The sequence below is a fragment of the Sus scrofa genome, chromosome 14, assembly GCF_054392235.1.
Source record: "Sus scrofa isolate SSC_HxYL_T2T_F1_AM1 chromosome 14, Sscrofa_HxYL_maternal_Yorkshire_Landrace_v2.0, whole genome shotgun sequence".
NCBI lineage: Eukaryota > Metazoa > Chordata > Mammalia > Artiodactyla > Suidae > Sus > Sus scrofa.
In genome coordinates, this window is record NC_139396.1 from 154,155,467 (window position 1) to 154,181,124 (window position 25,658).

At 39.4% G+C, this 25,658-nt stretch overlaps 1 protein-coding gene across 41 annotated transcripts in view; it reads right to left on the reverse strand.

Annotated features, from left to right (window-relative positions):
- Positions 1-25,658, reverse strand: part of ATE1 (arginyltransferase 1) — a 244,120-nt gene that overhangs the window by 160,304 nt on the left and 58,158 nt on the right. For all 41 annotated transcript variants that reach the window (XR_014827025.1, XR_014827014.1, XR_014827028.1 and 38 more), the window contains one exon: positions 1,300-1,481. Coding sequence is in view for 24 of the 41 variants with exons in the window: in XM_084995701.1 (XP_084851827.1) it covers positions 1,300-1,481 (182 nt within the window). In the remaining 17 variants the exon portion in view is untranslated. The remainder of the gene's footprint in view (positions 1-1,299; positions 1,482-25,658) is intronic.

Here is a 25,658-nt window from a genome sequence, read left to right on the forward strand (position 1 = left end):
TACTACTATAATTTTATGCTTCGTCACACTGCAATGGGGTCTCAAAACCATGTTGTCAGTTTTTTAATTTACTATCTGCTTTGACATGACTGGAAATCCTGTCTATCTCATTCACATCTATGAAGAGGGCAAGGACACACAGACTGTACTCAAATAAACATCAGTTAAACAAATTAATTATAGTTCTAAAATTCACCTTGCTAAAAAAAAAAAGTAAATCAATTCCATCCTCACGGTCCCCACCCTATTCAAGCATTTTTAAAATCTGCAGACTAGGAGTTCCCACTATGGCTCAGTGGTAAAGAACCCAACCTCACATCCATGAGGGTGCAGGTTCGATCCCTGGCCTCCCTCAGTGGGTTAAAGATCTGGTGTTGCTTTAAGCTGCAGTATAGGTTGCAGATGCGGCCTGGATCCCTACGTTGCAGTAGCTATGGCATAGGCCAGCAGCTGCAGCTCCAATTTTACCCCTATTCTGGGAATTTCCATATGCCACAGACGCAGTCCTAAAAAGATTAAAAAAAAACCAAACCCAAAAAAACCCCAATATTTTCCTTGAGCAAGATCCCAATCTTTTTACTACTAGGATAATACACCTAAAAATACTTGTGCTATGTTGTACATATTAAAAGAAAATCAGCTTTCATGAGGGTCACAGTCAAGTGGACAGTCAGGGACTCCCCAGTCCCACTCTATACACTTTACATAACTGTGTATTTCTTCCAATAGACTCACGCGGCTTTATTTCATTTACATCAGATTTGTAACCAGCAATTAATCATAAAATGTATTTAATAATAATGACAGGAAAAATATGTAATTAATACAACATTTAAAAAACATTAGGTAGGCGTTTTCTTGTGGCGCCCCAGGTTAAGGATCTGGTGTTGTCACTGAAGTGGCTTGGGTCGCTGCTGTGGTGCAGGTTCAATCCCTGGCCTGGGGTTTTTCCACAGGCCGTGGGCACAGCTTAAAAAAAAACAAACCCCAAACATTGAGTAGTTCTACAGGGGAGCTTAAATAAGTGCGTAAGCAACAAAATCAGCCCACAGATATGATTTCTCATACCACACACTAGGCGAAAGCCTCAAAAAGCTAGGGAATTAATTATCTTCAGACATTGTGGTCTCAGTGCTAAAAGTGGTATTTCTAAATACCAGTACGTAAGAGACTACTTACAGCAACAAATTATTATGTCCTAGCAAATGGGATTTCTACTATTAAACAATAAAATACAATCCAATGGAGAATTATTTGAAGTTCTATATGACCCACTATAATTGTCCAAAGCAATCTCACCGGAGTGCAGAGTAGACTCCCAAAGACAGAAACGAATAATCAGGATCGTAGTACAAATACACAGACGATACACAGTGTGGAAGGATGTCAATCACGCCCACAGCAATGATCTTTCCGTCAAGCCAGTACTGCTGGTGAAAGGAGCCATAACCGCAATCTGGGCCGTTAGGAGACGTCTCTGCCTATGAAAAAGCAGACATGTAAACATGAACAGTTTGTCATTTTTCCCTTTATAGTAACATTTTTAGTAATTAACCTTTTCTTCTTTTATTTTACTCAAGTTAGTAAGTCCTAAAATTTCCTCCTTCGGAACAGTCAAACCCTGCAAAACTTTTTAGGTGTAGACATACTGACCAAATAAAAGAACAACAGGAAAATCAACTTAAGATTTTTTTCTACTTATTTTAAAATCTGCAGTCAGAAATACAAATTTTACAGGGTAAGTAAATAACTATTGAAGCTATATTCTTCTGTTCCACATAAAAACTAGGAAAGAAATGGAGAATGTGAGAAAGATGGGAAACACAAAGGAAAAGGCTGGATGCAAACAGAGCTGTCCCCACATCGCCGGCCAGGCCCGACATGTGACACCCACGCACTCATAAGGCATATGTGCCAATGATTTTTTCTAGGTAAGCATTTCTGTGTAAGTACAAAAAGCTATGACATTTCTCCCTATTAGTCAAAGGAAAATAAGTTATTTTTCTTTATTATTTTAATGTACCTATAGTCCCACAGAAGAACTTCAGAGACTTCAGAGGATAACTATTCTCTGTAAATAGTTAGTTGAATGATATTTCTCATTTTTAAAAATTCAACATTTTAAGTGTAACTTGTTTTTTTTTTTTTTTTTTTTTTTTTTTTTTTTGTCTTTTTTTTGTTGTTGTTGTTGTTGCTATTTCTTGGGCCGCTCAAGCGGCATATGGAGGTTCCCAGACTAGGGGTTGAATCGGAGCTGTAGCCACCAGCCTACGCCAGAGCCACAGCAACGCGGGATCCGAGCCGCGTCTGCAACCTACACCACAGCTCACGGCAACGCCGGATCGTTAACCCACTGAGCAAGGGCAGGGACCGAACCCGCGACCTCATGGTTCCTAGTCGGATTCGTTAACCACTGCGCCACGACGGGAACTCCAAGTGTAACTTGTTAAATGAAAACCACATGATGAAAATTATGAAGCATCATAAAAAATGCTTTACTGGAGACTGAATGGATATTAGAGACAAACGATTTAAGTGAACAAATACAACAAAACTTGTGTATCCTATTCACACACTTAAAGTCACAGAGAATGTATGTAGAAAAAAGTTAAAAAGGAAAGAAGAAAAGTGAAAAAAGCAGGTTTGCTAATACTAAAACCAGAAAAAAACATTTTAAGATAGGAAATCTACAGGACACTATCTCATGACCATAAATGCAAAAGTCCTCACCCAAATATTAGCAAACAGATCCAACAACGTATAAAAAGAGTCATACACCATGACAAAGTAGGATTAATCCTAGGTATACAAGGCTGGTTCGACATTAGAAAAATAATTTTAAAAAGAAAAGCAATTAATGTAATCCAACTATGAAAAGCAGGCTAAAAGAAAAACCATACAATCATATACACTGATAGAGAAAACACATTTTACAAAATCCAACACCCATTCGTGACTAAAAGCTCTCAACAAACTAGGAAGAGAAGGAAACTTTATCGAAATTTTATAAAGAAATCAAAAAAAAAAAAACTACAGTGGACATATTTTTTTAACTTAATTTTTTAAATTTATTTTTTCGTCTTTTTAGGGCCACATCTGAGGCATATGGAGGTTCCCAGGCTAGGGGTCAAATTGCAGCCACAGCAACATGGGATCCGAGCCATGTCTGCGACCTATACCACAGCTCACGGCAAAGCTGGATCCTTAACCCACTGAGCGAGGTCAGGGATTGAACCTGTGTCCTCACGGATTCTAGTCAGATTTATTTCTACTGAGCCATGACAGGAGCTCTTGACATATTTAATGGTAAGAAACTGGATCTTTTCCCCTAAGACTGGGAAGAAGGCAATGATATCCTCTCTTATAACTCCTGTTCAATATCACACTGGAAATCCTAATTAGTGTAATAACAAGAAAAGGAAATAAAAAGCATATATACAGATTGGGAAGGAAAAAAATAAAACTGTCTTTGTTCACAAAGTTATGCATAACATACTATGTAGAAAACCTCAAAGAATCAACAACAAAAACTGACACTAATAAGCAATTACAAGAAGGTTACAAGATACAAGGTTAATATACAAGTCAACTGCTCCTCTTTATACCAGCAATGACCGGAATTTGAAATTAAAAACACAGTACCAGAGGAGTTCCCATTGCAGCTCAGCAGTTACAAATTTGACTAGCATCCATGAGGACACAGGTTTGATCCCTGGCCTTTTTCACTGGGTTAAGGATCCGGCATTGCTGTGAGCTGTGGTGTAAGTTGCGGACGCAACTTGTATATAGCTTTGCTATGGCTGTGGTGTAGGCCGGCAGCTGTAGCTCTGATTCCACGCCAAGTCTGGGAACCTCCACATGCCACAGGTGCGGCCCTAAAAACAAAAAAAAACCATCATAATACCATTTACAAAATCACCAAAAAATTTACACCTAGGTATAAAGCAAACAAACATACTCAGAGTCCATATGCGAAAAACTACAAAACTCTAACAAAAGGAATCAAAAAAGATGTAAAATGATTGGAAAATACTCCATTTTAATTAAGATGTCCATTCTTCTCAAGTCAGTCTCCAGATTTAATGCCATCTCAATTAAAATCCCAGTGAATTATTTTGTGGATACTGGCAAATTAATTCTTAAGTTTACATAGAAAGGCAAGAGAGCCAGAATACCAACACAATACTGAACAAAGGTGGAAGACTGATACAATCTGACATCAAGACTTACTTTAAAGCTACAACAATCAAGAAAGTGGCACTGGTGAAAGAACAAATAAAACAACTGGACAGAATATAGAACCCAGAAACAGATCCACATAAATATAAGTAACTAGCCTTTGACAAAGAACAAAAGACAGTTCAAGAAAGGACAGTCTATACAACAAATGGTGCTGTAACAACTGGACATCAAAAAAAAAAAAAAAAAAAAAGCAAATTTCTAGACATAGACCTTACATCTTTCAAAAAAAAAAATTAGCTCTAAATGGGTCATAGACCATGTAAAATGCAAAACCGTGAAACTTCTAGATAATCACATAGGAAAAAACCCCGGTGACCTTGCCACCTTGGGTTTGGCAATGAGTTTTAAGATAAAACACAAAAAAGCACAATCCATGAAAGAAAAACTGACAAGCCTGTACATCAGGTAGAACAGGTAAACAAAGAGAAGTGCTTTCCAAAAGGAAAACAGAGAGGATATCAAGCTGGTATAACTACAACACCTGAATTAATGCCAATATGCTAAACTGCTAATAGATCTGAAGCATAATCACCTGTCTCAGAAATGAGATTGCTCCAACTACGTCATAAAAATAAACAAATCCCTGCACATGACTGAATTTTATGAAACCATCGTTTAAATGTAAACCTTGAGGCTCACAGGAATGAAACTCCCTGTCTTTAAAAATAATCATGGAGTTCCCGTCATGGCGCAGTGGTTAACGAATCCGACTAGGAACCATGAGCTTGCGGGTTCAGTCCCTGCCCTTGCTCAGTGGGTTAACGATCTGGCGTTGCTGTGAGCTGTGGTGTAGGTTGCAGACGCGGCTCGGCTGGGCTCGGATCCCACGTTGCTGTGGCTCTGGCGTAGGCCGGGGGCTACAGCTCCGATTCAACCCCTAGCCTGGGAACCTCCATATGCTGCAGGAGCGGCCCAAAGAAACAGCAAAAAGACAAAAATAACTAAATAAATAAATAAAAATAAAAATAATCATGCAGGAGAGCAACCAATGCAGTGACAGAGACAGAGAAAAACTGTCAGCTCATGATATGTAAAGTGGGGAGCCTGTCAAATGTCAGAAAACCCCCAAGTCAAAGCGAATTGTGTAATGTGTAAATTCTTCGGCGATTTCAGTTTAGCGTGTCATTCTAGGACCCACTAACTTGAATGAGTGTATTCATTTATTCATTCACTTAAAAATGCATTTACTAAGGACATAGTAAGTGTGGACAGACTCAATAGCATATTCTCAATAAATAAATAACCAATATGTTCTGTTAACCCTAAATACAAATCAGTCTTACTTGCTGTACCAGCTTAAATATTTTTTTCAAACGGCAGTTTCCTTTTCAGTTTCCAGCGTTCACCGTTTCTCTCTTTCCCTGGACCTCCCATTTAATAACCTGCTTCCAGTTACTCCACCGGTTCCTTCTGAGGCCAGTCCTGACCAGTCTGTCCTAAGCACATGCATTCTTCCCATCTTTCAATTCGTGTGAAAGGTGGGGTCTGCCCCATCTGCAGAGCACTTTATAGAGATAATTGGCTGCTTTTTAATTACTTAAGAAAAAATACGCCATATAACTATCTACTCTGACCACCATCACATCGCCCGAGGAAACAGGAAATCCAGAAGTCAGCTAAGCAATAAAAGGATCATAAAACTACGAAGTTATTAAATGACACAGAGATTGACCTCCTAGCCCCTAAGTCAATGCTAAATAAGAAAATCAGCTACTTTTATACACATTTAAATAAACTCACTTATCAAATATCCTTTGTATAGCCAAGTCAGTAAATACAGCAGCATGAAAAACAAAGTGTTTTAAATGCATGGTTTAAATTTTTTTTTCTTAATACTTGCTTTGCTGTACTCCTTTTCTTTCCATCATGTTTTCTGACAGTTAAAAAAAATGAATGCTTTTCTTTTCTCCTTTTTGGGGTCCTCACTGACCTAACTTAAAAAAAAAAAAAAAAAAAAAAGATTTCAGAAGTGGAAGAAGCTCCAAGTACAGGGAGATAAGAAGCTATTTTCCTAAAACTACACCTGGGACATCAGCACTGGTTAACAATGCTCTCCTAGTCTCAATTTGGTAAGCCAATCAATACTCTCAAGTTTTTCAGTAAGGACTCAGCAGAGGTGGAAACTGGATTGGAAGTGAAGCTGAAATACTGACTCCCTCAACCCTCTTTGCAGCTGGAACAGCCAGAGTTCCCAGACCACTCACTTCTGGCTGGGAAATCCTGAAACAAGTCAGTGCCTACCACGTATCTAAAACCATACAATGACTGAGAGAACTAACATGACTAATGTCTGTCTATCACAAACACCTCGGCTAAGTTCCATCCTTCCACCTGACATAAAACTGCCATAATAGAGTTTTCTTTCCCTCAAACACAATACTTTTAAAACATGGAAACAACTCAGCATTTGAAGGAGAGGTAAGGAGATAAAAACAGAAAGAATAATAACTAAATCTATAAAATCAGAAATCAGCACACAGGGCACTATATCCAATCAGCACAGGGCACTATATCCAATCACTTTTTTTGGGGGGGTGCCCTTTTCTAAGGCTGCTCTGAGGGATATGGAAGTTCCTGGGCTAGGGGTTGAATCAAAGCTGTAGCTGCCGGCCTACGCCACAGCCACAGCAACACGGGATCCGAGCCGTGTCTGCGACCTACACCACAGCTCATGGCAACGCCAGATCCTTAACCCACTGAGCGAGGCCAGGGATCGAACCTGCAACCTCATGGTTCCTAGTCAGTTTCGTTAACCACTGAGCCATGACGGGAACTCCTATCCAGTCACTTCTGATGGAACATGATGGAAGATATTATGAGAAAAAGAATGTATATATGTATATTTCTAACTGAATCATTTTGCTGTACAGCAGAAATTGACAGAACATTGTAAATCAACTATAATAAAAAAATTTTAAAGAAAAAAAAGAAATCAGCACAACCTGTGGAACAGATCTGTCATCATTTGACAACATCCTTTCATACAGACTCACTGAACTTCACTTCATCATGCCGTATGGATACCTGTTGATTAGAAAGGTGTTCAAGAGTAGAAACTATCTTTACTGCAAATTGAGATTTAAACAGCTGGAGTTCCCGTCGTGGCGCAGTGGTTAACGAATCCGACTAGGAACCATGAGGTTGCGGGTTCGGTCCCTGCCCTTGCTCAGTGGGTTAAGGACCCGGCGTTGCCGTGAGCTGTGATGTAGGTCGCAGACGCGGCTCGGATCCCGCGTTGCTGTGGGTCTGGCGTAGGCCGGCGGCTACAGCTCGGACTAGACCCCTAGCCTGGGAACCTCCATATGCCGCGGGAGTGGCCCTAGAAAAGGCAAAAAGACCAAAAAAAAAAAAAAAAAGAAAGACAAAAATAAATAAATAAATAAATAAATTTAAACAGCTAACACTGATTCATCACCATCACCTCCACTAGGTCAGAAAAAGTTCTATCTTTCTGTCCCTTCAATTAATTCTCCAAGGAACTAAGTCTCCCAGTATTAGAGAGGCCTCCCAGGTCACTGTCTATTCTCTATTTACTGTTTTGAGATCCTACTTCACTACCTGGGATTGTTGCATATCTTTAACGCTTAGTTAGGGCCTTTTAACAGTGAATACTCTTCAGTTGTCACTTAGAAACACAGAAGATGAGGTAATTAGATTATGCAGGAAAATACACACACTATTTGGGAAGGGAAAATGAACAGGTGGTGCTGCCTCAATGATAATTTAGTGATATTTAGTGAGGAGAATGGCACTGTTTTACATTTTTGCAAAACTTTGTATGGCTTACAGAGGACAGCAGTATTCTCATATCTGCTTCTGCATTTAATGTGATGCCATCATGTAGCCTTTGGAAAACATTCCCATATACTCATAAGAGAATGAGTGAAAAAGGCTGATAAACTAATTTAACTCTTGAGGATCCCCTGAAATGGCCTCAGGAACTACCAGGGGGGTTGCAGGACCACACTTTAGAGAGCCACTCATGTAAGCGTCTTTTTTAAATATAGCGGGAAGAAGGAGTCTATGCATTGTAAACTGCAAGCAGAAAGGGAGCAGGTTATAGTGACTGAAGTCCAGGATTTGGAATCAAGAAATATGGATTTGAGTCCTAACTCCACACACTGTACACTTTCTAGCTATTTTACCATAGCAAGACAATAAGTTAACTTATTTTAAAAGTATCCATTTCTGGAGTTCCCAGCGTGGCACAGCATAAATGCCTAGGAACCATGAGGTTGCGGGTTCGATCCCTACCCTCCCTTAGTGGGTTAAAGCATCCAGCATTGCCGTGAGCTATGGTGTAGGTTGCAGACGCAGCTCGGATGTGGCACTGCTGTGGCTCTGGCATAGGCTGGCAGTTGTAGCTCCAATTAGACCCCTAGCCTCGGAACCCCCATATGCCACGAGTGTGGCCCTAAAAGGTCAAAAGACAGGGGGAAAAAAAAGTATCCATTTCTGCATTTTTAAAACAGGAATCATACTACTTTGCACTCTCAAAGGCAGATGTGAGAAATAAATGACAACATACAAATAAAAGCACCGTGCAGACTGTGAACAAATTTGAGTCGGTTTTCGTTTTAAGGGATCTGAACGACACAATCTATAAGATTACGTCTATGAAATTATATCAGTACCTCTTTAATAGCAAAGTTCATTGCAGCTCTCTTTAATTTCCTCACAAAGAAGTCAGTAATGTTATTAGCAATACTTAATAGTTTTTCTTTCTCATGCCCACAGCTTGTACAAGTGAAAGAATTAATAAGCAAAGTTATTTATCACCAGTTCCTCAATCTCAAGAATTTAGCTGATAACAGGGAAAATACAACAATAAAGCTCACCACTAGCTATTCAAAAAAACATGTCTTAAATGCTGGGGACGGATGGCGTGGCTTCTGTGATTAATGAGCTGGGCGGTACAATACCAAAGGTACTCTGTAGAAATGACATCAATATTAATGGGCCAATTTAGGCTTCCAGCTAAATGGCTCCCAAAATGTGTGTATATTTACTCTGATAAAGTGCCCTTGTCTCCTGACCCACCTGCCTCCACATGCCTCAGTCATGCTTAAAACAGACACTGCTAAGATTCCAAGGGGTAGGCAAAGGGGGAGTCACACTCCAGGCCCCAGGGACGGCACTGGGGGACTTAGGGGAGTTCGAGGAATGGAACAGTGAAAGTCTTGAGGCTTTCTTTAGAGAGCAGGACCTGGGTTCTCCCTGCCAAAGCATCCAAAAGGAGCTCTCCTAAATCTCATCTGTTCACACAAAAATCTACTATTTGACAACGGGTGTTTTGATTTTTTTAAAAAAACACTTTACAGAAGTCACTAAAGGTACTCATTTAAAGAACCTGATTAGAAGTCTCCATCGTTTGAAAATAACTTCTTCCTGCAACTGTTTTGCTTTCTGTTAAGAGTTTTATGAAACACTGCAATAAACTTCAAATGCATTTTAAAAACAGAAACCCAAAGGTGTGCTAAACCACTATGGCGTCAACATTTACATGATTAAAAAAAAAACCAAAAAGACCCAAAAACTAAATTTAAAAATTCAAAATAGTATAATTAACAAATTTAAAAAAGAGTCAATTTGGAAAATGCAAAGAGTAAGAATGACGGTTAATATATCACACAGTTTTGTAGAAGTGATTTTAAAACTGGATGCAACCAATTCTTAATTTTCTGGCAGGCAATTAGTACACTAAAGCTGTCCACCAAAACTAAGGCACTTCCTGGTTCACGGCTATACTGTGTGGTAGAGATAATGACAGTCCACCTGGGAAAAGACTCCAACTTTGTTTCCAGTTAATGTCCAAAGTATGTGAAATTAAGATACTTTAGGGGCAAATTCTGAGAAAGTATGTGCTGGTGGGACAAGTAGTTCCCACCAAAGAACACTCCACTGGAACAGCATCTGCCATTCAATGAGTCCTTGCTCCCCTGGCAAAATCTCCCCTCCTGGAAAGACAATTACAGCCTTGAACAAGTTGGAAAGATCACCTGATGGGTTTAGCTACTAATATTCACCAGCAAGGACTATTTTGCATTTTGAGGTTACTTTTCTCTTTGCAAGGACTCTGACTAATACCACATGAGATATCAGTATTTTACAGCCCATTTTATATCATACAAGCCAAACTTACTGATCATAACCTTCAAAACGTTCAATTATCTTAGTTACATGTATTTATAAATTACATAATGTTGACTCTGTAACAGGACTACACTGAAAATTTTAGTCTACACCAGCTTATTGTAATGTGATCATTTTCAATCATCACCTATATTTCAATCCAAGGACAACTAAGTTTAAATGATCCTTAAAAAGGGGGGAAAAGTACACGCCAAAGTAACAATATTTGTTATTCTATTTTAAGCAACATCTCCTCTGCGCACAAAGGAAATACATAAAACTTAATTTTATTAAGTAATATAAATGACATAATTTCTACAGCCTGCAGATTAGCAAAAATTCATTTGTTCTTCCTATTTCCATAACTCTCTCAGGTTGCAAGATAAGACTTTATTAGGTAAGCAGCCGAAGGCCTCAGTTTCTTTGGAATCCCTAAGTTGGTGAAGATTACTCAGTCATCGGAGAGGCACAAACTCTTTACACTGTCCACCTCAGTTTCTGCTGGTAATCGCAATAAAAAATACTCAGTAGCACCTAACCTGAAAATTCCAGTCAGCTCATATTAAATGAGACAATGACATTCACGGCAACACAACTTCTATTCACTTCCAAACTGGGGAGAAAGAATCAAATGAAAATAAAATTGTAAGATAAAATTAAATATAGTAACTCATGAAGAACGATTATGCAGTAATTATTAAAATCTTGAGTAAAAAGTTTCTAATTACTACATAATCGTTCTTCATGAGTTAAAAATAGTGTTTTTTAACTTCATGAGTTACAGAAATAGTTTATGTTGTTAAAATCTTGAGTAAACAGTTTCTAACATTAAAACATTTCTCCAAGTAAAAATACAACAATAGGAGTTCCCGTCGTGGCGCAGAGGAAACGAATCTGACTAGGAACCATGAGGTTGCAGGTTCAATTCCTGGCCTTGCTCAGTGGGTCAAGGATCCAGCATTGCTGTGAGCTATGGTGCAGGTCGCAGACGTGGCTCAGATCCCACATTGCTGCGGCTGTAGTGCAGGCCAGCAGCTGCAGCTCCAACTGGACCACTAAACTGGGAACCTCCATATGCCGCGAATGCAGCCCTAAAAAGCAGAAGACAAAAACTAAATAAATAAATAAAAATATAACAATATAAAATGGAATGTATGATCTCAAGTATATGAAAAATGTGTGTAACATGCACGCACAAACTTATAAAGATGGAAAAATATCTGATACTGTTGTCAAGAGTTTTTGAGCAATTTCTTATTCTAATTTTCTGTATTTTTTAATAAACAATCTATTTTTAATAACATTAAATGTATAATCAAAAAAGTGTTTTAAAATCTAAGGTTGAAGAAGTACTAGTAAGCAATAAATATGTGGTTAATAGGTGAAGTTTGATAAAAGCCAAAAAAATTACTTTGTTTGGCTATTCTTTGAGTATAGTTCTGGGCTTGATTTTCTACTGACTGGGTTGTTTTTCAATTTAGTTGGGGTAGACTTTTGTTCAGTGGAACAAATACCCAAAAGGTTACAGTTTGATGCCCTTGTAAGACAATAATAACCAGTTGTATTTATCTAACTTCGCAATTTCATCTCAACCTTCTAATATACTGCTTGCAGATATGTATGTGTGTATGTGTGTGTGTGTGTGTGTTAAACAAATGTGCACTGCACCAGTTCTAATGTCTTACTGGTTCTTATATTAATTAATGAGTCAAATAAAATTTGACATGTGCTCATGCTCTATTTGTGTGAAGGTATGGATTCTAACTTTTTGAAAATTAGAGTTTAACAGTTTCGGGGGTCATCCACTGAGAAGCGCGAGGGAACTAACTCACATGATGGACCGAAGTATGTGTTAAGTGCCCTCCAAGTATGTTAAGCCTAGCGTGTCTCATCTTGTGTGTCTTTTCTTAACTCTCAAAGAGATTCCTGTGTAGTAACAGAGCTCTAACTGCTGTTTCTCTAAGTCTTTTTCTACCTCTTTGCTAGGTTTGTGCTCCTGTTTATGTCCTATGGGTAAGTTATCCCCAGAACTGGAAGGAGTCGCTGAATCTGGTTCAAGGTCCTTACTGGACGGATGACGGTCCTTACTGGATGGATGCTGGCTGAGAGAAGACAGAGAAGCTGGTTTGGGTTTGGTTTCGGGTTTTTTGTTTGTTTGTTTGTTTGTTTGTTTATTTGTGAGCTCCATCAATTAAGGAGACCTGCTCTTTGAGTCCTTGATGAGTTTCTGTGTTTACTTCCGACCTGTAGCCTGAAGCTAAAGGCTCTCTACAAGTTTGTGAATCGAAATTCAGTAAAGTCTTCACAGCTTGTTGTATGTGAAATATTTTCCTACACCAAGAGAGTATTTTTTAAAAAAAATCACACTGTTACATCTCTTATTTAGAGGAGCTCTGTAAAACTGATTTACGGAAATAAGTAAGCATTTACATTAATCAAATATCCTCCAACTTCACAGGATATAAATAAACTCCTTACAGAAACTGCTAGCTCAGAAATATTTTTAAGATAAATCAAAATGGTTTAATAATTTTAAGAAAGAAAAAAATGATGTTCTTTCTCAGATTTATTAGTATTAAGTATATGAGTGGGTTTTTAAAAAGAATGTATGAGGGCTTGGGGGAGGTAATGAATAGTTAAACTTCCAAAACTACTCACTGATTTACTAATCCAAAAAGTTAACGCTATTCCTATGCAATGCTTATTAACATTTTGAAAATGAAAATCTGTTCAATGGAACTGAATTATAATTCTAAGAGTTTAACATATTTGCTACATTGTGGCCATATACACGTAACAGAAAACTTACATTTGCAACATCTGTGAGTGTACAATTCAGGGGTATTGAGTATTTACGGTGCTGTCTGTCACCGCTGTCCATGCCCTGAACATTTTCATTACCACACACTGAATCTCGCCATCACTTCCTTCCTTCGCTCCCTAACAACCGCTGCTCTACCTTCCGTCTCTACGAATTTGACTACTCCAGGTATCTCAGCTGAGCGGAACCATACAGTACTTGCCCTTCTGTGACTGGCCTCGTGTACTCAAAGGTCACCCGTGTTGTGGCATCTGTCAGAGTTTCCTCCCTTTTAGGGCTGAATAATATGCAACTGTATGTATTTGTCACATTTTATTTATTCATTCATCTGACCATAGACATTTGGCTGTTTTTAATTTTTGGCTAGTGTGAATAATGCTTCTATGAACACTGGGGTACATTACCTGTTTGAGCCCCTACTTTCAATTCTGTCGTGCGTATACCCAGAAGGGAAATCGCAGGATCATATGATAATTTTGGTTTTAATTCTTTGAGGAACCGCCATACTGTTTTCTACAGAGGCTGTACCATTTTACACATCCACCAGCAATGCACAAGAGTTCCAATTTCTCCACATCCATGCCAGTATTTATTGTTTTCTGTTTTATGATAGAGGCCATCCTAACGGGTTGCAAAGGTGGTATGTCTTTGTGGTTTTGATTTATACTTCCCTAATGATTGTCAATATTGAGCAGACAATATTTTTATGTTTTCTGTTGTCTTAAACATAATTCCTAAGACACTTAAAATTTTTAAATGTGGATGTAAATCAACACATTTAATGAATATTTGGGGATCCTTCAGTAGTTTCGGAAGAAGAATAAACACTAACAATGAACATAATTTTATAAACTTTCCCCTTCATATTTACATATGCTACAGAATGGCTACATCTTTGGGTCATGTCAATAAACATGCTGATCTTTGCCACTTTGACGAGGTATAAAAGATAGTGTAATGCTGTAATGTTTGAATTTATGCACTTTCTCAGTCTGCTAAAATGCATACATATATCAGGTAGCTCTCAATTTCCCATCTCCTAAGTTCTCTCTATAAAACGAAAAGTTATCACTTTGTTAGAAACATGCATTTGTGTATGCAAGGTAATAGGATGAGGCTTGTTTTTATTTAAAAAAAAAAAAAAAAAGTAAGTAGAACTGCTCCAAGTAAAATGTCGTCTTACTTCGGATCGTAAAACAATAGCGAAAGACAAAACTTGAAGGGCTATAAAAATAGCAAGTTGTAGGTTGGGGAAGTTTATTTGCCTGGTTTAAAAACACCTAAGTCTGAAAAGAAGCTATAAAATATGTTAAAATGTTGGCTAACTTCACTCGGTTTTGAGGGACATCTTCATCTGAGATACTCTTACTTTATAAAGGAAAAAGCGACCGTCAGGTGACTAAAGGACTTGCCGAAAGTCATGAGGCCAGTTTAGGAGAATGCCAGGAAGGACCTGGAAATCCCAACTCTTAGCTCAGTGTTTGTCTCCGTGGAGGTTCCTTCTGTGGGCACCACGCTGAAACACAATCAGAATACCTCAACATGTCCTGTTCAGCATAATGAATTGAGATACTTCAGCAATTTACTAAACCAAAGTACAAATCACGAAATGTATTTCTTGGAGTTCTCATCGTGGCTCAGCAGGTTAAGAACCCAACACAGTGTTCCTGAGGATGTGGGTTTGATCCCTGGCCTCACTCAGTGGGTTAAGAATCTGGCATCGCCACGAGCTGTGGTGTAGACCACAGTTGCAGCTCAGATTTAGTGTTGCTGTGGCTGTGGCAAAGGCCAGCAGCTGCAGCTCCAATTGGACCTGTGGCCCTGGGAACTTCCATATGCTGCAGGTGTGGCTGTAAAAAAAAAAAGAAAGAAAGAAAGAAGGAGGGAGGGAGGAAAGAAGAGAGGGAGGAAGGAAGGGCAAATAAATGTATTTCTCTATTTGCAAATGGTACGACTGACAAGGGCTTAATTTCCAAAAGACAGAAACAGCTCATACAACTCAATGACAATGACAACAACTAAAAAATGGGCAGAAGATCTAAATAGACATTTCCCCAAAGAAGACATACAGAGATGGTCAACAGGCACATGAAAAAATGCTCAACACTGCTAATTATCAGAGAAATGAAACTCAAAACTACAGTGAGGAACCACCTCACTACAGTCAGAAAGGCCATCACTAGAAAATCTGGAAATAACAAATGCTGGAAAGGGTGTGGAAAAAAAGGAGCCCTCCTACACTGTTGGTGGGAATGTAAACTGGTGCAGCCACTATGGAAAAGACTATAGAGGTTCCTCAAAAAAGCTAAAAAGAGTTGCCATATGATCCTACAATCCTACTCTTTGGTATATATCCAGACAAAACTATAGTTCAAAAAGATACATGCACCCCATCCTATGTTCTCAGCAGCCCTATTCACAATAGCCAAAACATGGAAACAACCTAAATGTCCATCAACAAGATGAATGGATAAAGAAGATGTGGTGGGTATATATATATATATATATACACACAATGGAATATTATGCAGACCTAAAAAAGAATGAAATAATGCCATCTGCAGCAACATGGATGGACACAGAGATTACCATACCAAGTGAAGGAGGTCAGAAAGAGAACGACAAATACCATACGGTATCACTTACACATGGAGTCTAAAGTATGACACAAACTTATCTATGAAACAGAAACAGACTCACAGACTTGTTGGGGAGGGATGATTGGGAGTTTGGGACTAGCAGATGCAAACTATTAAACATAGGACAGATAAACAATAAGGTCCTACTGTATAGCACAGGGAACTATATTCGATATTCTGGGATAAATCACAGTGGAAAAGAATATGAAAATGAGTATGTGTATGGAGTTCCCGTCGTGGCACAGTGGTTAATAAATCCGACTAGGAACCATGAGGTTGTGGGTTCGATCCCTGGCCTCGCTCAGTGGGTTAAGGATCCTGTGTTGCCATGAGCTGTGGTGTAGGTCACAGATGCAGCTCGGATCTGACGTTACTGTGGCTGTGGCATAGGCCAACAACTACAGCTTCAATTGGACCCCTAACCTGGGAACCTCCATATGCCACAGCAGCCCTAAGTGACAAAAAGACCAAAAAAAAGAAAAAAAGAAAAGGAATGTGTGTGTATATTTATATTATATATATATGTATATATATAAAACTGAATCACATTGCTGCACAGCAAAAATTAACACAACACTGTAAATCAACTACAAGTCAATAAAATAATTATTTGGGCCAGGCCCCACATCTTGTGGTAGCTCCCAGGCCAGGGATTGAACCTGTGCCACAGCAGTGATCCAGGCCACTGAAATGAGAACTCCTCAATAAAATAAATAGAAAAAAGAAAAGAAATGTTTTTCTCAACAACAGAATTCTTAGGAATGAAAATGCTTCAAAGGAATCAAAAAAGTTTACCCTCACACTTACAACTTAAAACTGGGAGCACTATAATGACAAAAATTTGAACTTTAAGCATAAGTAGCTGAGGAAAGATTTACAGTAAATGTTTTTAATAAAACATGATAGAAATAAGGAATTTATTTCCATATTTTTACTGTAGAATAGAAAAAAATTAAGAACAATTAAAACTATTATTAGTCTGTCATTTACTTTGACATCCTTGTATTTTACTTATATTTTTCTTTTTATTTTCAATCCTAATCATCCATGAAAAAGACTTTTAGTGAGACACTAAGCATGCAAAAAGAACAGAATACCAAACTCAATTCTATAGATCAGACTGTATTTATTGAGCACTACAACAAACACCCTAGAATCTAGAGTGACTATCCTAATGCGAGCCCTTACTTAATGTCAGTTCAATGTGAGACTCTTGGTTTTCTAATCTATCTTATAAAGGGGAAAAAACGTCCCACGGCGACAATCCAAACTGATATTCTGATTTAGAACTCAATGACTGCCAACACCAGACCAGACTGATCCCCGTGGAAACTAATCCATGCCAGAACTGGCCATTCAAACATCCTCTGAAGCATTCATGCACATCTAATGGGCAATGCAAACTGTCAAGGCACAGATGACCGTAATTTTTAACACAGCTGAAAGATCCTGGAATAAAGATGAATACCACCACTTGCTAAAGGAAGACTGACCTGGCAAAAAGATATCTTGGATGCACTTAGATGCCTAAACTAATCCAAGTCCCATGCAGAAAAATCTTCAACATGGAAATTTACGGCATTTTTCTACTTAGTGTTTGGTTTTCTATTCCAGTGTGCTTTCTTTTATTATCTGAATCAATTCTAATTATTTTTCTCGCATGAGAACAGTTTCCAGGAAAAACTGATATAATTTCACTATGAAACATACGGTTCCGCTTACACTGGCTCAACTATCATGCGATAGCCAGAAATTAATTAGAAATAAGTTCATTTGTCAACTCAACCAGCATCTGCTGGGTGCCACTGCGAGCCTGGGGAATACTAGCCTGACTCCATAAAAGATGTTCAAGTCTCACTGAAGTGAACTGAGGGCAAGGAATGAGGTCTTCAGATCAACGAGTTCTTTGTCAGCAGCCCAATCCCAACCAGAACCGCTCAGCCCTCTGATGCGACAAAAAGGGAGCGCAGTCAAAAGACAATCCCAGTGACCTGAGGGATCTGGCTCCAGAATTCTACCTGGTGCCTCTGGCCACCAGCGCCTCACCTATTCAACCTCTGGTCTCCAGCACGGGGCTCACCAGGAAAACGGCGCAACTGTTTCCCAGCCCACATAACTAGAAAAACAGCAAACTTCACTCATCCCACGTTTGCCCAGTGGACCAAGCCACTGCCCAGCTTTGCACTGCTGAGTATTCAGTTAACAGTGGACTGACAATCACTCTCTGAAAAGATTGGGCTTCCCCTTTAGTTACCTCTGTCTGCCCTGGCCCTGGCTCTTTAAACATATGGTAAAATTCACCAATTTTAAGTACAGAATGCTGTGCTTTTTGGCAAATTTATAGAACTGTGGAACCATCACCACAATCCAGTTTCAGAACTTTCCCATCACGTCCCCAAATTCTCAAAGACCCATCTGCAGTCAGTCCCCCAGTAGTACCTCTTATGTCCCTGGTAACTACTGATCTGCTTTCTGACTCTATCAGTTCCCCTTTTTTGGATAATTTATACAAAGGAAACACACAATAGGTGAACTCTTGTGTCTGACTTCTTTCGTCTCAAATAACTAAAGGTTCGTCCGGGTATTGTGTGTATTGTGAACTGTTCATTTTGTTGCTGAAAAGTATTAAATTGTATAGAAATACCGTATTTTACTTTACTCATCAGCCTTTGGCCATTATGAATAATGCTACCATGAACATTCAAACACATGTCTTTGTTTGTAGGTATTTTCATTTAGCTTAGGTACATTCGTGTGAGAGAAACTGCTGCGTCACACAGTAACCCTGTGTTTAACATTCTGAGGAACTGCTGAAATGTGGCTACACCCTATGACATTCCCACCTGCCACGCATGAGGGTTCCAATTTCTCCACATCAACACATGGTACTCTCTTGTGATTACAGCCATTTTTAATTTGCATTTCTCTAATGGATCGTGACCACTTTTCATTTGTTTATCAGCCATTTTGTGCCTTCACAATAAAATGCATAATCAAGTCTTTTATCCCTTTTTTAACCAAGTTGTTTGTCTTCTGATGGCTGAACTGTAACAGTTCTCTTTTTTTTTTGGTTCATAATAATTGTTATATACAGAAGTTCCCATTGTGGCTCAGCAGTATCGAACCCGACTAGTATCCATGAGGATGAGGTTCGATTCCTGGCCTCAATCAGTGGGTTAGGGATCCAGCGCAGCCATGAGCTATGATGTAGGCCGCAGATGCGGCTTGGATCTGGCATTGCTGTGGCTGTGGTGTAGGCCAGCAGCTACAGCTCTGATTTGACCCCTAGCCTGGGATCTTCCACATGCCATGAGTACAGCCTTAAAAAAAAAAAAAAAAAAAAAAAACACATCTTAATCATACAATATCAACATAATATAGCATAACATAATACAATATAAGTTATACAGCATATAATAAAGACAATATTTCTAAATCATAGACATGCTATTTATTATTACTCTATTATGACTTAAGAAGTTTATTAGAGTTCCGGTAGTGGCTCAGAGGAAACGAATCTGGCTAGTTGTCTATGAGGATGCAGGTTCAATCCTGGGCCTTGCTCAGTGGGTTAAGGATCTGGCGTTGCCACGAGCCATGGTGTAGGTCACAGCTATGGCTCGGATCTGGTGTTGCTGTGGCTGTGGTGTATGCCAGCAGCTACAGCTCTGACTGGACCAGTAGCCTGGGAACCTCCGTATGCCACAGGTACAGCGCTAAAAAAAGCAAAATAAAATAAAATAAAATAAGAAGTTTATCAACATTAGAGCCCGAAATTTATCCAACACCTTTGGGCACCTAGAGCAATGTTTATATGGCATTTCTTCTTTTATGGATTCATTTTTCTTAAATACCCATCTAATCATTTTACCCCCCCAACAGTTCTTTTTGCTATTGATTCTAACTTAATTCCACTTTGATCAGAGATTACGTCAATCTTTAAATTGCTGAGATTTGTATAATGGTATAGCATATGCTCTAAGAGAATGCACCTGTGTACCTGAAGAAATATGTATTTTGTCACTGCTGGGTATGGCATTCAATAGACGTCAACTAAGTAGAACTGTGTGATAGTTTCTGCTATACTCCTCGTAATATTCTAATTGTTCTATCAATTGCTGAGAGTTGTCCTGAAGTCTCCAACTACAGCGGTGGATTTGACTGTTTCTCCTTTCAGCTCCAGCAGTTTTTGCTTCATGTGTTTTGAGGCTCTGTTATTAAGTGCATCACATTTTGGACGACTGTCTTCATGTGATGAACGAACCATTTTCTCATTATGAAATGTCCACCTTCCCTTCTGGTAAGAGCCCATTTTGTTAGCTATGTAGACGGCCACTCACCCTTCTTATGTTTACTCTGGTGGTCTACTTTTAACCTATTCTTGTCTTCATGTTTAAGGTGAATTTCCTTTTTTCCTTTTACCTAGTCTGACAATCTCTGACTTTTAACTGGAGTGTTTAGACCTGTGCTGCCCAATAGGACAGCCACTGGCCACATGTGATTGCATAAGTCAACTAAAATTTTTAAAAATTTAAACTCAGTTCATAAAGAGCTCAGTGGCTATATATGACCACTAGCTACACGCATGTTTTTGACAGCATAGATGTAAAATATTTCCATACTGCAGATTTTTGGTTTACATATACACTTATATGTAATATAATAATCAATTTGGTCAGGCTTAAGTGGACAATTTTACTATTTGTTTCTATTTGTCTCATTTGTTCTTGGTCCACCTTTCCTTTTTCCCACCTTCTATGAGGTTGAAAATGTGTTATCGTTGCTACTCTCATCCCTACTGGATTATTGTTAAGGCTGCTTGAGGGCAGTAGTTTTTAACAGGGAGCTGTTTTACCCTCTAGGGATAGCTGGCAAAATCTGGAGACCTTTTGTTTCAACTCAGGGGAAAGGGTGCGACTGGCATCTCTTGGGTAGAGGTCAGAGATGTTGCTAAGCATCACATGATGCATAAGACAGCGCCCACAAAAAAAGATCTCTCCAACCCCAAATTAACTGTGCCAAGGTTGGCACACCTCAAATTTATCACCATCTTCCTTCAAATGGCATCGGTTCATGTAAGAGACTCGCACAGCATACTGCTGTCACATACTAGCAGCTATGATACGGAACTCAACCACCTCTGTAGGCTCAACTTTCTTCATAAGGACACTGGCAATAACTACCTCATAGACATTCTGTGAAAATCAAAATAATGGAAGCAGAGTTAAGCAATGCACACCCATGTTCTATAGGTGCTAATTTCTTGAGAAATTATCATGGTAAGTGCTAATGAAGATTTTAATTGATCTGGAATGAAGGAACAGGACATCCTTGAAGAGAATCCTAAGCGACCCACATTCCCACACGGCTTAACTTCTCTGACAAATGCCTCTCCTGTGGTTCTCTACCTCCAAGATGAGGAGGAGACTGCACCCTCCTGGATGGCCGGCAACATCTGACTTTGAGAATTTCAAGAATCTTTGAGCCTCTGATACATAATCCCTTTTATTTACCTACATCTAATTGAAGACATGTGTAGGTGGTGCCACGCAAAATGTAATTCCGACTTAGAAACGTCAATAAAAATGTCTGTGAGGGAGCGATCTCATGGAAACCTCGCAGGCACATGCACATCAGCAGCTACAGAGCCACGCGAAATTAGGACTAGAATGGAAATATGTTGCCTGACTTGACGAGGTGATAAAAGCTCTTTCCCCATAAAGCTTAATGAGCTCTATTAGTCTTCATCTCCCAGGAATGCAAAAGGGTCAGCCCCACAGAGGGAAGTAACCAACTCTCCACACATGGCTCCATTCAAATGACAGCAGATCAAATTACTGATGTAATTACTATAACCTGACAATTTCGTTCGATTCATGTGGCAGTTAACCGTTTAGGACTTACAACAAAGGGACATGGTTCATTCACAGTAGTTTAGGAGGGCAGAATGAAATTTCAAGTCTCTTTCATTTTCAACTGCAAATCTCATGTATTTTACTGTCTCTACCTGAAACAGTTTTCTGTTTTTCCAACTTAGGTAAGGTATTTGGGTTATTTACCATGTTTGCAATTTTCCTTCTCCAACCAACACATAAGCTTAATGGCAAAATTAAACATTTAGAGACCCTCAACGTTCTCCTCCCTTGGCTTAGCCTTGGCTCCCAGGTCCTCTGAGTCAGCAGAGGAACAGAATCCTGAACTCCATGTTGCTGGTGATCTGGGGCCAGTGGCCACTAACTATGCCACCATGTGACCCTGTGAAATCCTGGGCTAGAAAAATATCAACAGAATGCCCTTCACGGTCTTTCCCAAACATGTCAAGGAAAGAAAAGCACACTGGTCACCTTTAATTTTGATTCTTTTGCCTCCTCCACGTCCATAAACTCAGTAAGAAAAAAGAGCAATTTAGCCCAGGTAAAATACAACTCCAGATCCTTAAACAGAGAAAGCAGATCAGACAGAAAATGACAGAAACCATCTAAACTTTGATCTTGATACTTTCCCTTCTACTTTTCACCAAAGATTAAAGCCCTAACAAAGATTCCCAATATTTAATCTGAAAGATAAGATATAATTTTAAAAAAATACTTGTTCGGTACAACTCTAGGTATATGGTTGGTACCACTCTAAGCCCTATTTATACCTGAGAGCATCCAAAGATGAAAAAAGACAAAGGTCCTGACCTTAAGTAGGGAAGAGAGACTGTTAACCACACTGAAACATGAATATTAGACCTGTGGGTTTTTACCTGAGTCCAGCCAAATCACAGGGGAAAAAAGCTTGCCCAGCCTTAGCTCTGCCTAGCTGACTTATTCGTTCATTTGACAAATACTTATTCAGTGCTTCCCATGTGGTACCCAACTATAAAAGGAAACACAAGGAGCAAGAAAAGCAGTCCCCTCTCATTGAGCTTACATTTGAGAGAAGCGAGGTCTATTTAAAAGCATCTCTGTCATTGTCTGGCAGTATCTTCATGCTGCTACTCTGCCCAGAGAAGCAGACAGCAAGCTCCAGCCTCCTCATTTACTCACTGGGCAGGTAAGCAAATCCAGCCCAGCTGCCTTCTGCTCAAAATCCCTATTCCTGGTTAATTCTCTAAGCTCTGATGTAAATGAGAGTCCAGGCTTGAGCATTATCAGTGTTTTCCCTTTGTCTAAGCTCCTGGCGGCCCCTTTCTTTCCAGGACTAGACATTTCTACAGTCATGGGAGATTTCCCCGATGTACATCTCAGTCAAACACTGACTACAAGGGCCATTATGAAAAACATACCTAAGCAGCTCTTTGTTCCCATGTGGTTCCTTCATGAAGGCACAAGAGAGGTAAAACAATTTTTAACATTTTGTAGTTAATGTTAACATTTTGTTTATCTCCTTCCTAATTAATTTCTGTATGCTTAAATGGTTTTTATTTTTTTATTTTATTTTTTTCGTCTTTCTGTCTTTTCTAGGGCCGCATCCGCGGCATATGGAGGTTCCCAGGCTAGGGGTCTAATCAGAGATATAGCTGCCAGCCTATGCCAGAGCCACAGCGACACTGGATCCGAGCCATGTCTGCGACCCACACCACAGCTCACGGCAACGCTGGATCCTTTAACCCACTGAGCAAGGCCAGGGATTGAACCCGCAACCTCATGGTTCCTAGTCAGATTCATTAACCACTGACCCACGACGGGAACACCATGTATGTTTAAATGGTTTTTAAATTGAGAGCTGGAATTCCCACCGTGGGGTGCAGTGGGTTAAGGATCCAGCATTGTTTCCGTGGTGGCACAGGCTCAATCCCTGGCCTGGTGCAGTAGGTTAAGAATCTGGTGTTGCCACAGGTGTGACATAAGCTGCAGCTGTGGCTCAGATTGGATCCTGGGAACTTCCATATGCCACAGGTGTGGTCATAAAAAATAAATAAACAAATTGAGAGCTGCATGCATAATTTTGTATCCAAAATTTTTATATCTTACTATAGGCAAAAGTATTTTACACTATTATTCATCAAGATATACTAATTAACATATATGCATGACACCATTTTAATGGCTATAGGGTGTTCTGCTCAAAACCCCTATTCCTGGTTACTCCTCTAAGCTCTTGTTTAAATGAGAGTCCAGCTTATAAATAAGGCTGGATGATTTATATGACCTTTCTGTACTGTTGAATATTTAGGTTATTAAATATTATTTTTGCCATTATAAATAATACTTAACAAACATATTTATGGAAGTTTTCTCCCCATCTTTATTTCTCTGGCAATGATTCCTAGCCTAGAATTACTCAACCACAGATCTGAATTTCTATAAGATCTTTAAAGGATGGAGTTTAAAACATCCCATCTCAGCATATCTTCCCAAACACTCACTTAAAAATAAAAAAGATATCTTGACAGTTAAAAAAAACTGTAAATACCTGCTGTTTGAAATTGCATTTCTTCGATTACTTATATTTTAAAAGATATTTATGGAGTTCCCGTCGTGGCGCAGTGGTTAACGAATCCGACTAGGAACCATGAGGTTGCGGGTTCGGTCCCTGCCCTTGCTCAGTGGGTTAACGATCCGGCGTTGCCGTGAGCTGTGGTGTAGGTTGCAGACGCGGCTCGGATCCCGAGTTGCTGTGCCTCTGGCGTAGGCCGATGGCTACAGCTCCGATTCGACCCCTAGCCTGGGAACCTCCATATGCCGTGGGAGCGGCCCAAGAAATAGCAACAACAACAACAACAACAACAACAAAAAAGATATTTATTACAATTTGTATCTCAACTGATCAATTAGCTGATAAAATCCAACCAAATATTATGCAAAAGAAAACAGTACATTTAAGAACTGATTCTAAGAGATCATTGTGTTACATATAGTAATCTTTTTATTACACTTCCCTCAAATTGCCTTTTAACTATGTTTTCATGAACCAAATCACAGATTTTTTTACAGAATCAAATCTAAGTTTTCCACCCTTCCTTCTGTGATACTTCCTATTTTTCTATGCTTAGAAAGTGCTTCATCAACTAAAGACAGACTACAGCATTCATATTGTCTTCAAGTTTCTTATGGAATAGTTTTAATTTTTATTGTTTTTACACTAAACTTTAAAATTCTACATGACAGGCTTTGTGCTCAGCGCTTACCACACATTATCTCATTTCACTTTAAGAATCCTGTAATAAGTATTATTACCTCCACTTTTATTTTTTTCTGTCCTTTTAGGGCCGCATCCGCAGCATATGGAAGTTCCCAGGCCTAGGGGTCGAATTGGAGCTACAGCTGCTGCCCTACACCACAGCCACAGCAACGCCAGATCCAAGCCACGTCTGCAACCTATGCCACAGCTCAGGCAATGCTGGATCCTTAACCCACTGAGAGAGGCCAGGGATTGATCCTTTGTCCTCATGGATACTAGTTGAGTTTGTTCTCACTGAGCCACAACAGGAACTTCTTATCCCCGTTTTTAGATTAACTCAAAGATAAAACGACTTGCTCAAGAGCCACCTGAGTATCTCTTACTTCAAAGCCCAGAATCTTTCCACTATGTAACTTTGCTTCCCCTTTGATCCTGGATATTTAGAAAATGTAACCAAACCTGGATGGTGCTACCCCCTCTGATCTGGTCAGTTTCCCTGGCAATCATTCAAACTGGCCACCAGGAGGTATCAACGTGCCAGGTTGGGCCACTTGCAACGGCCGCTTCAATAATCACAGAAGGCAACATGGAAACAGCAAAGGGAACGAGACGGCCTCCACGTGGAGCAGTCAGAGAGGCCTGGCAGAGGCCACCGCCTCTCGGCTCGACCTGAAGCAGGATGTGATTTGAAGAGTGTCGGAATGGGGGTGGGGACA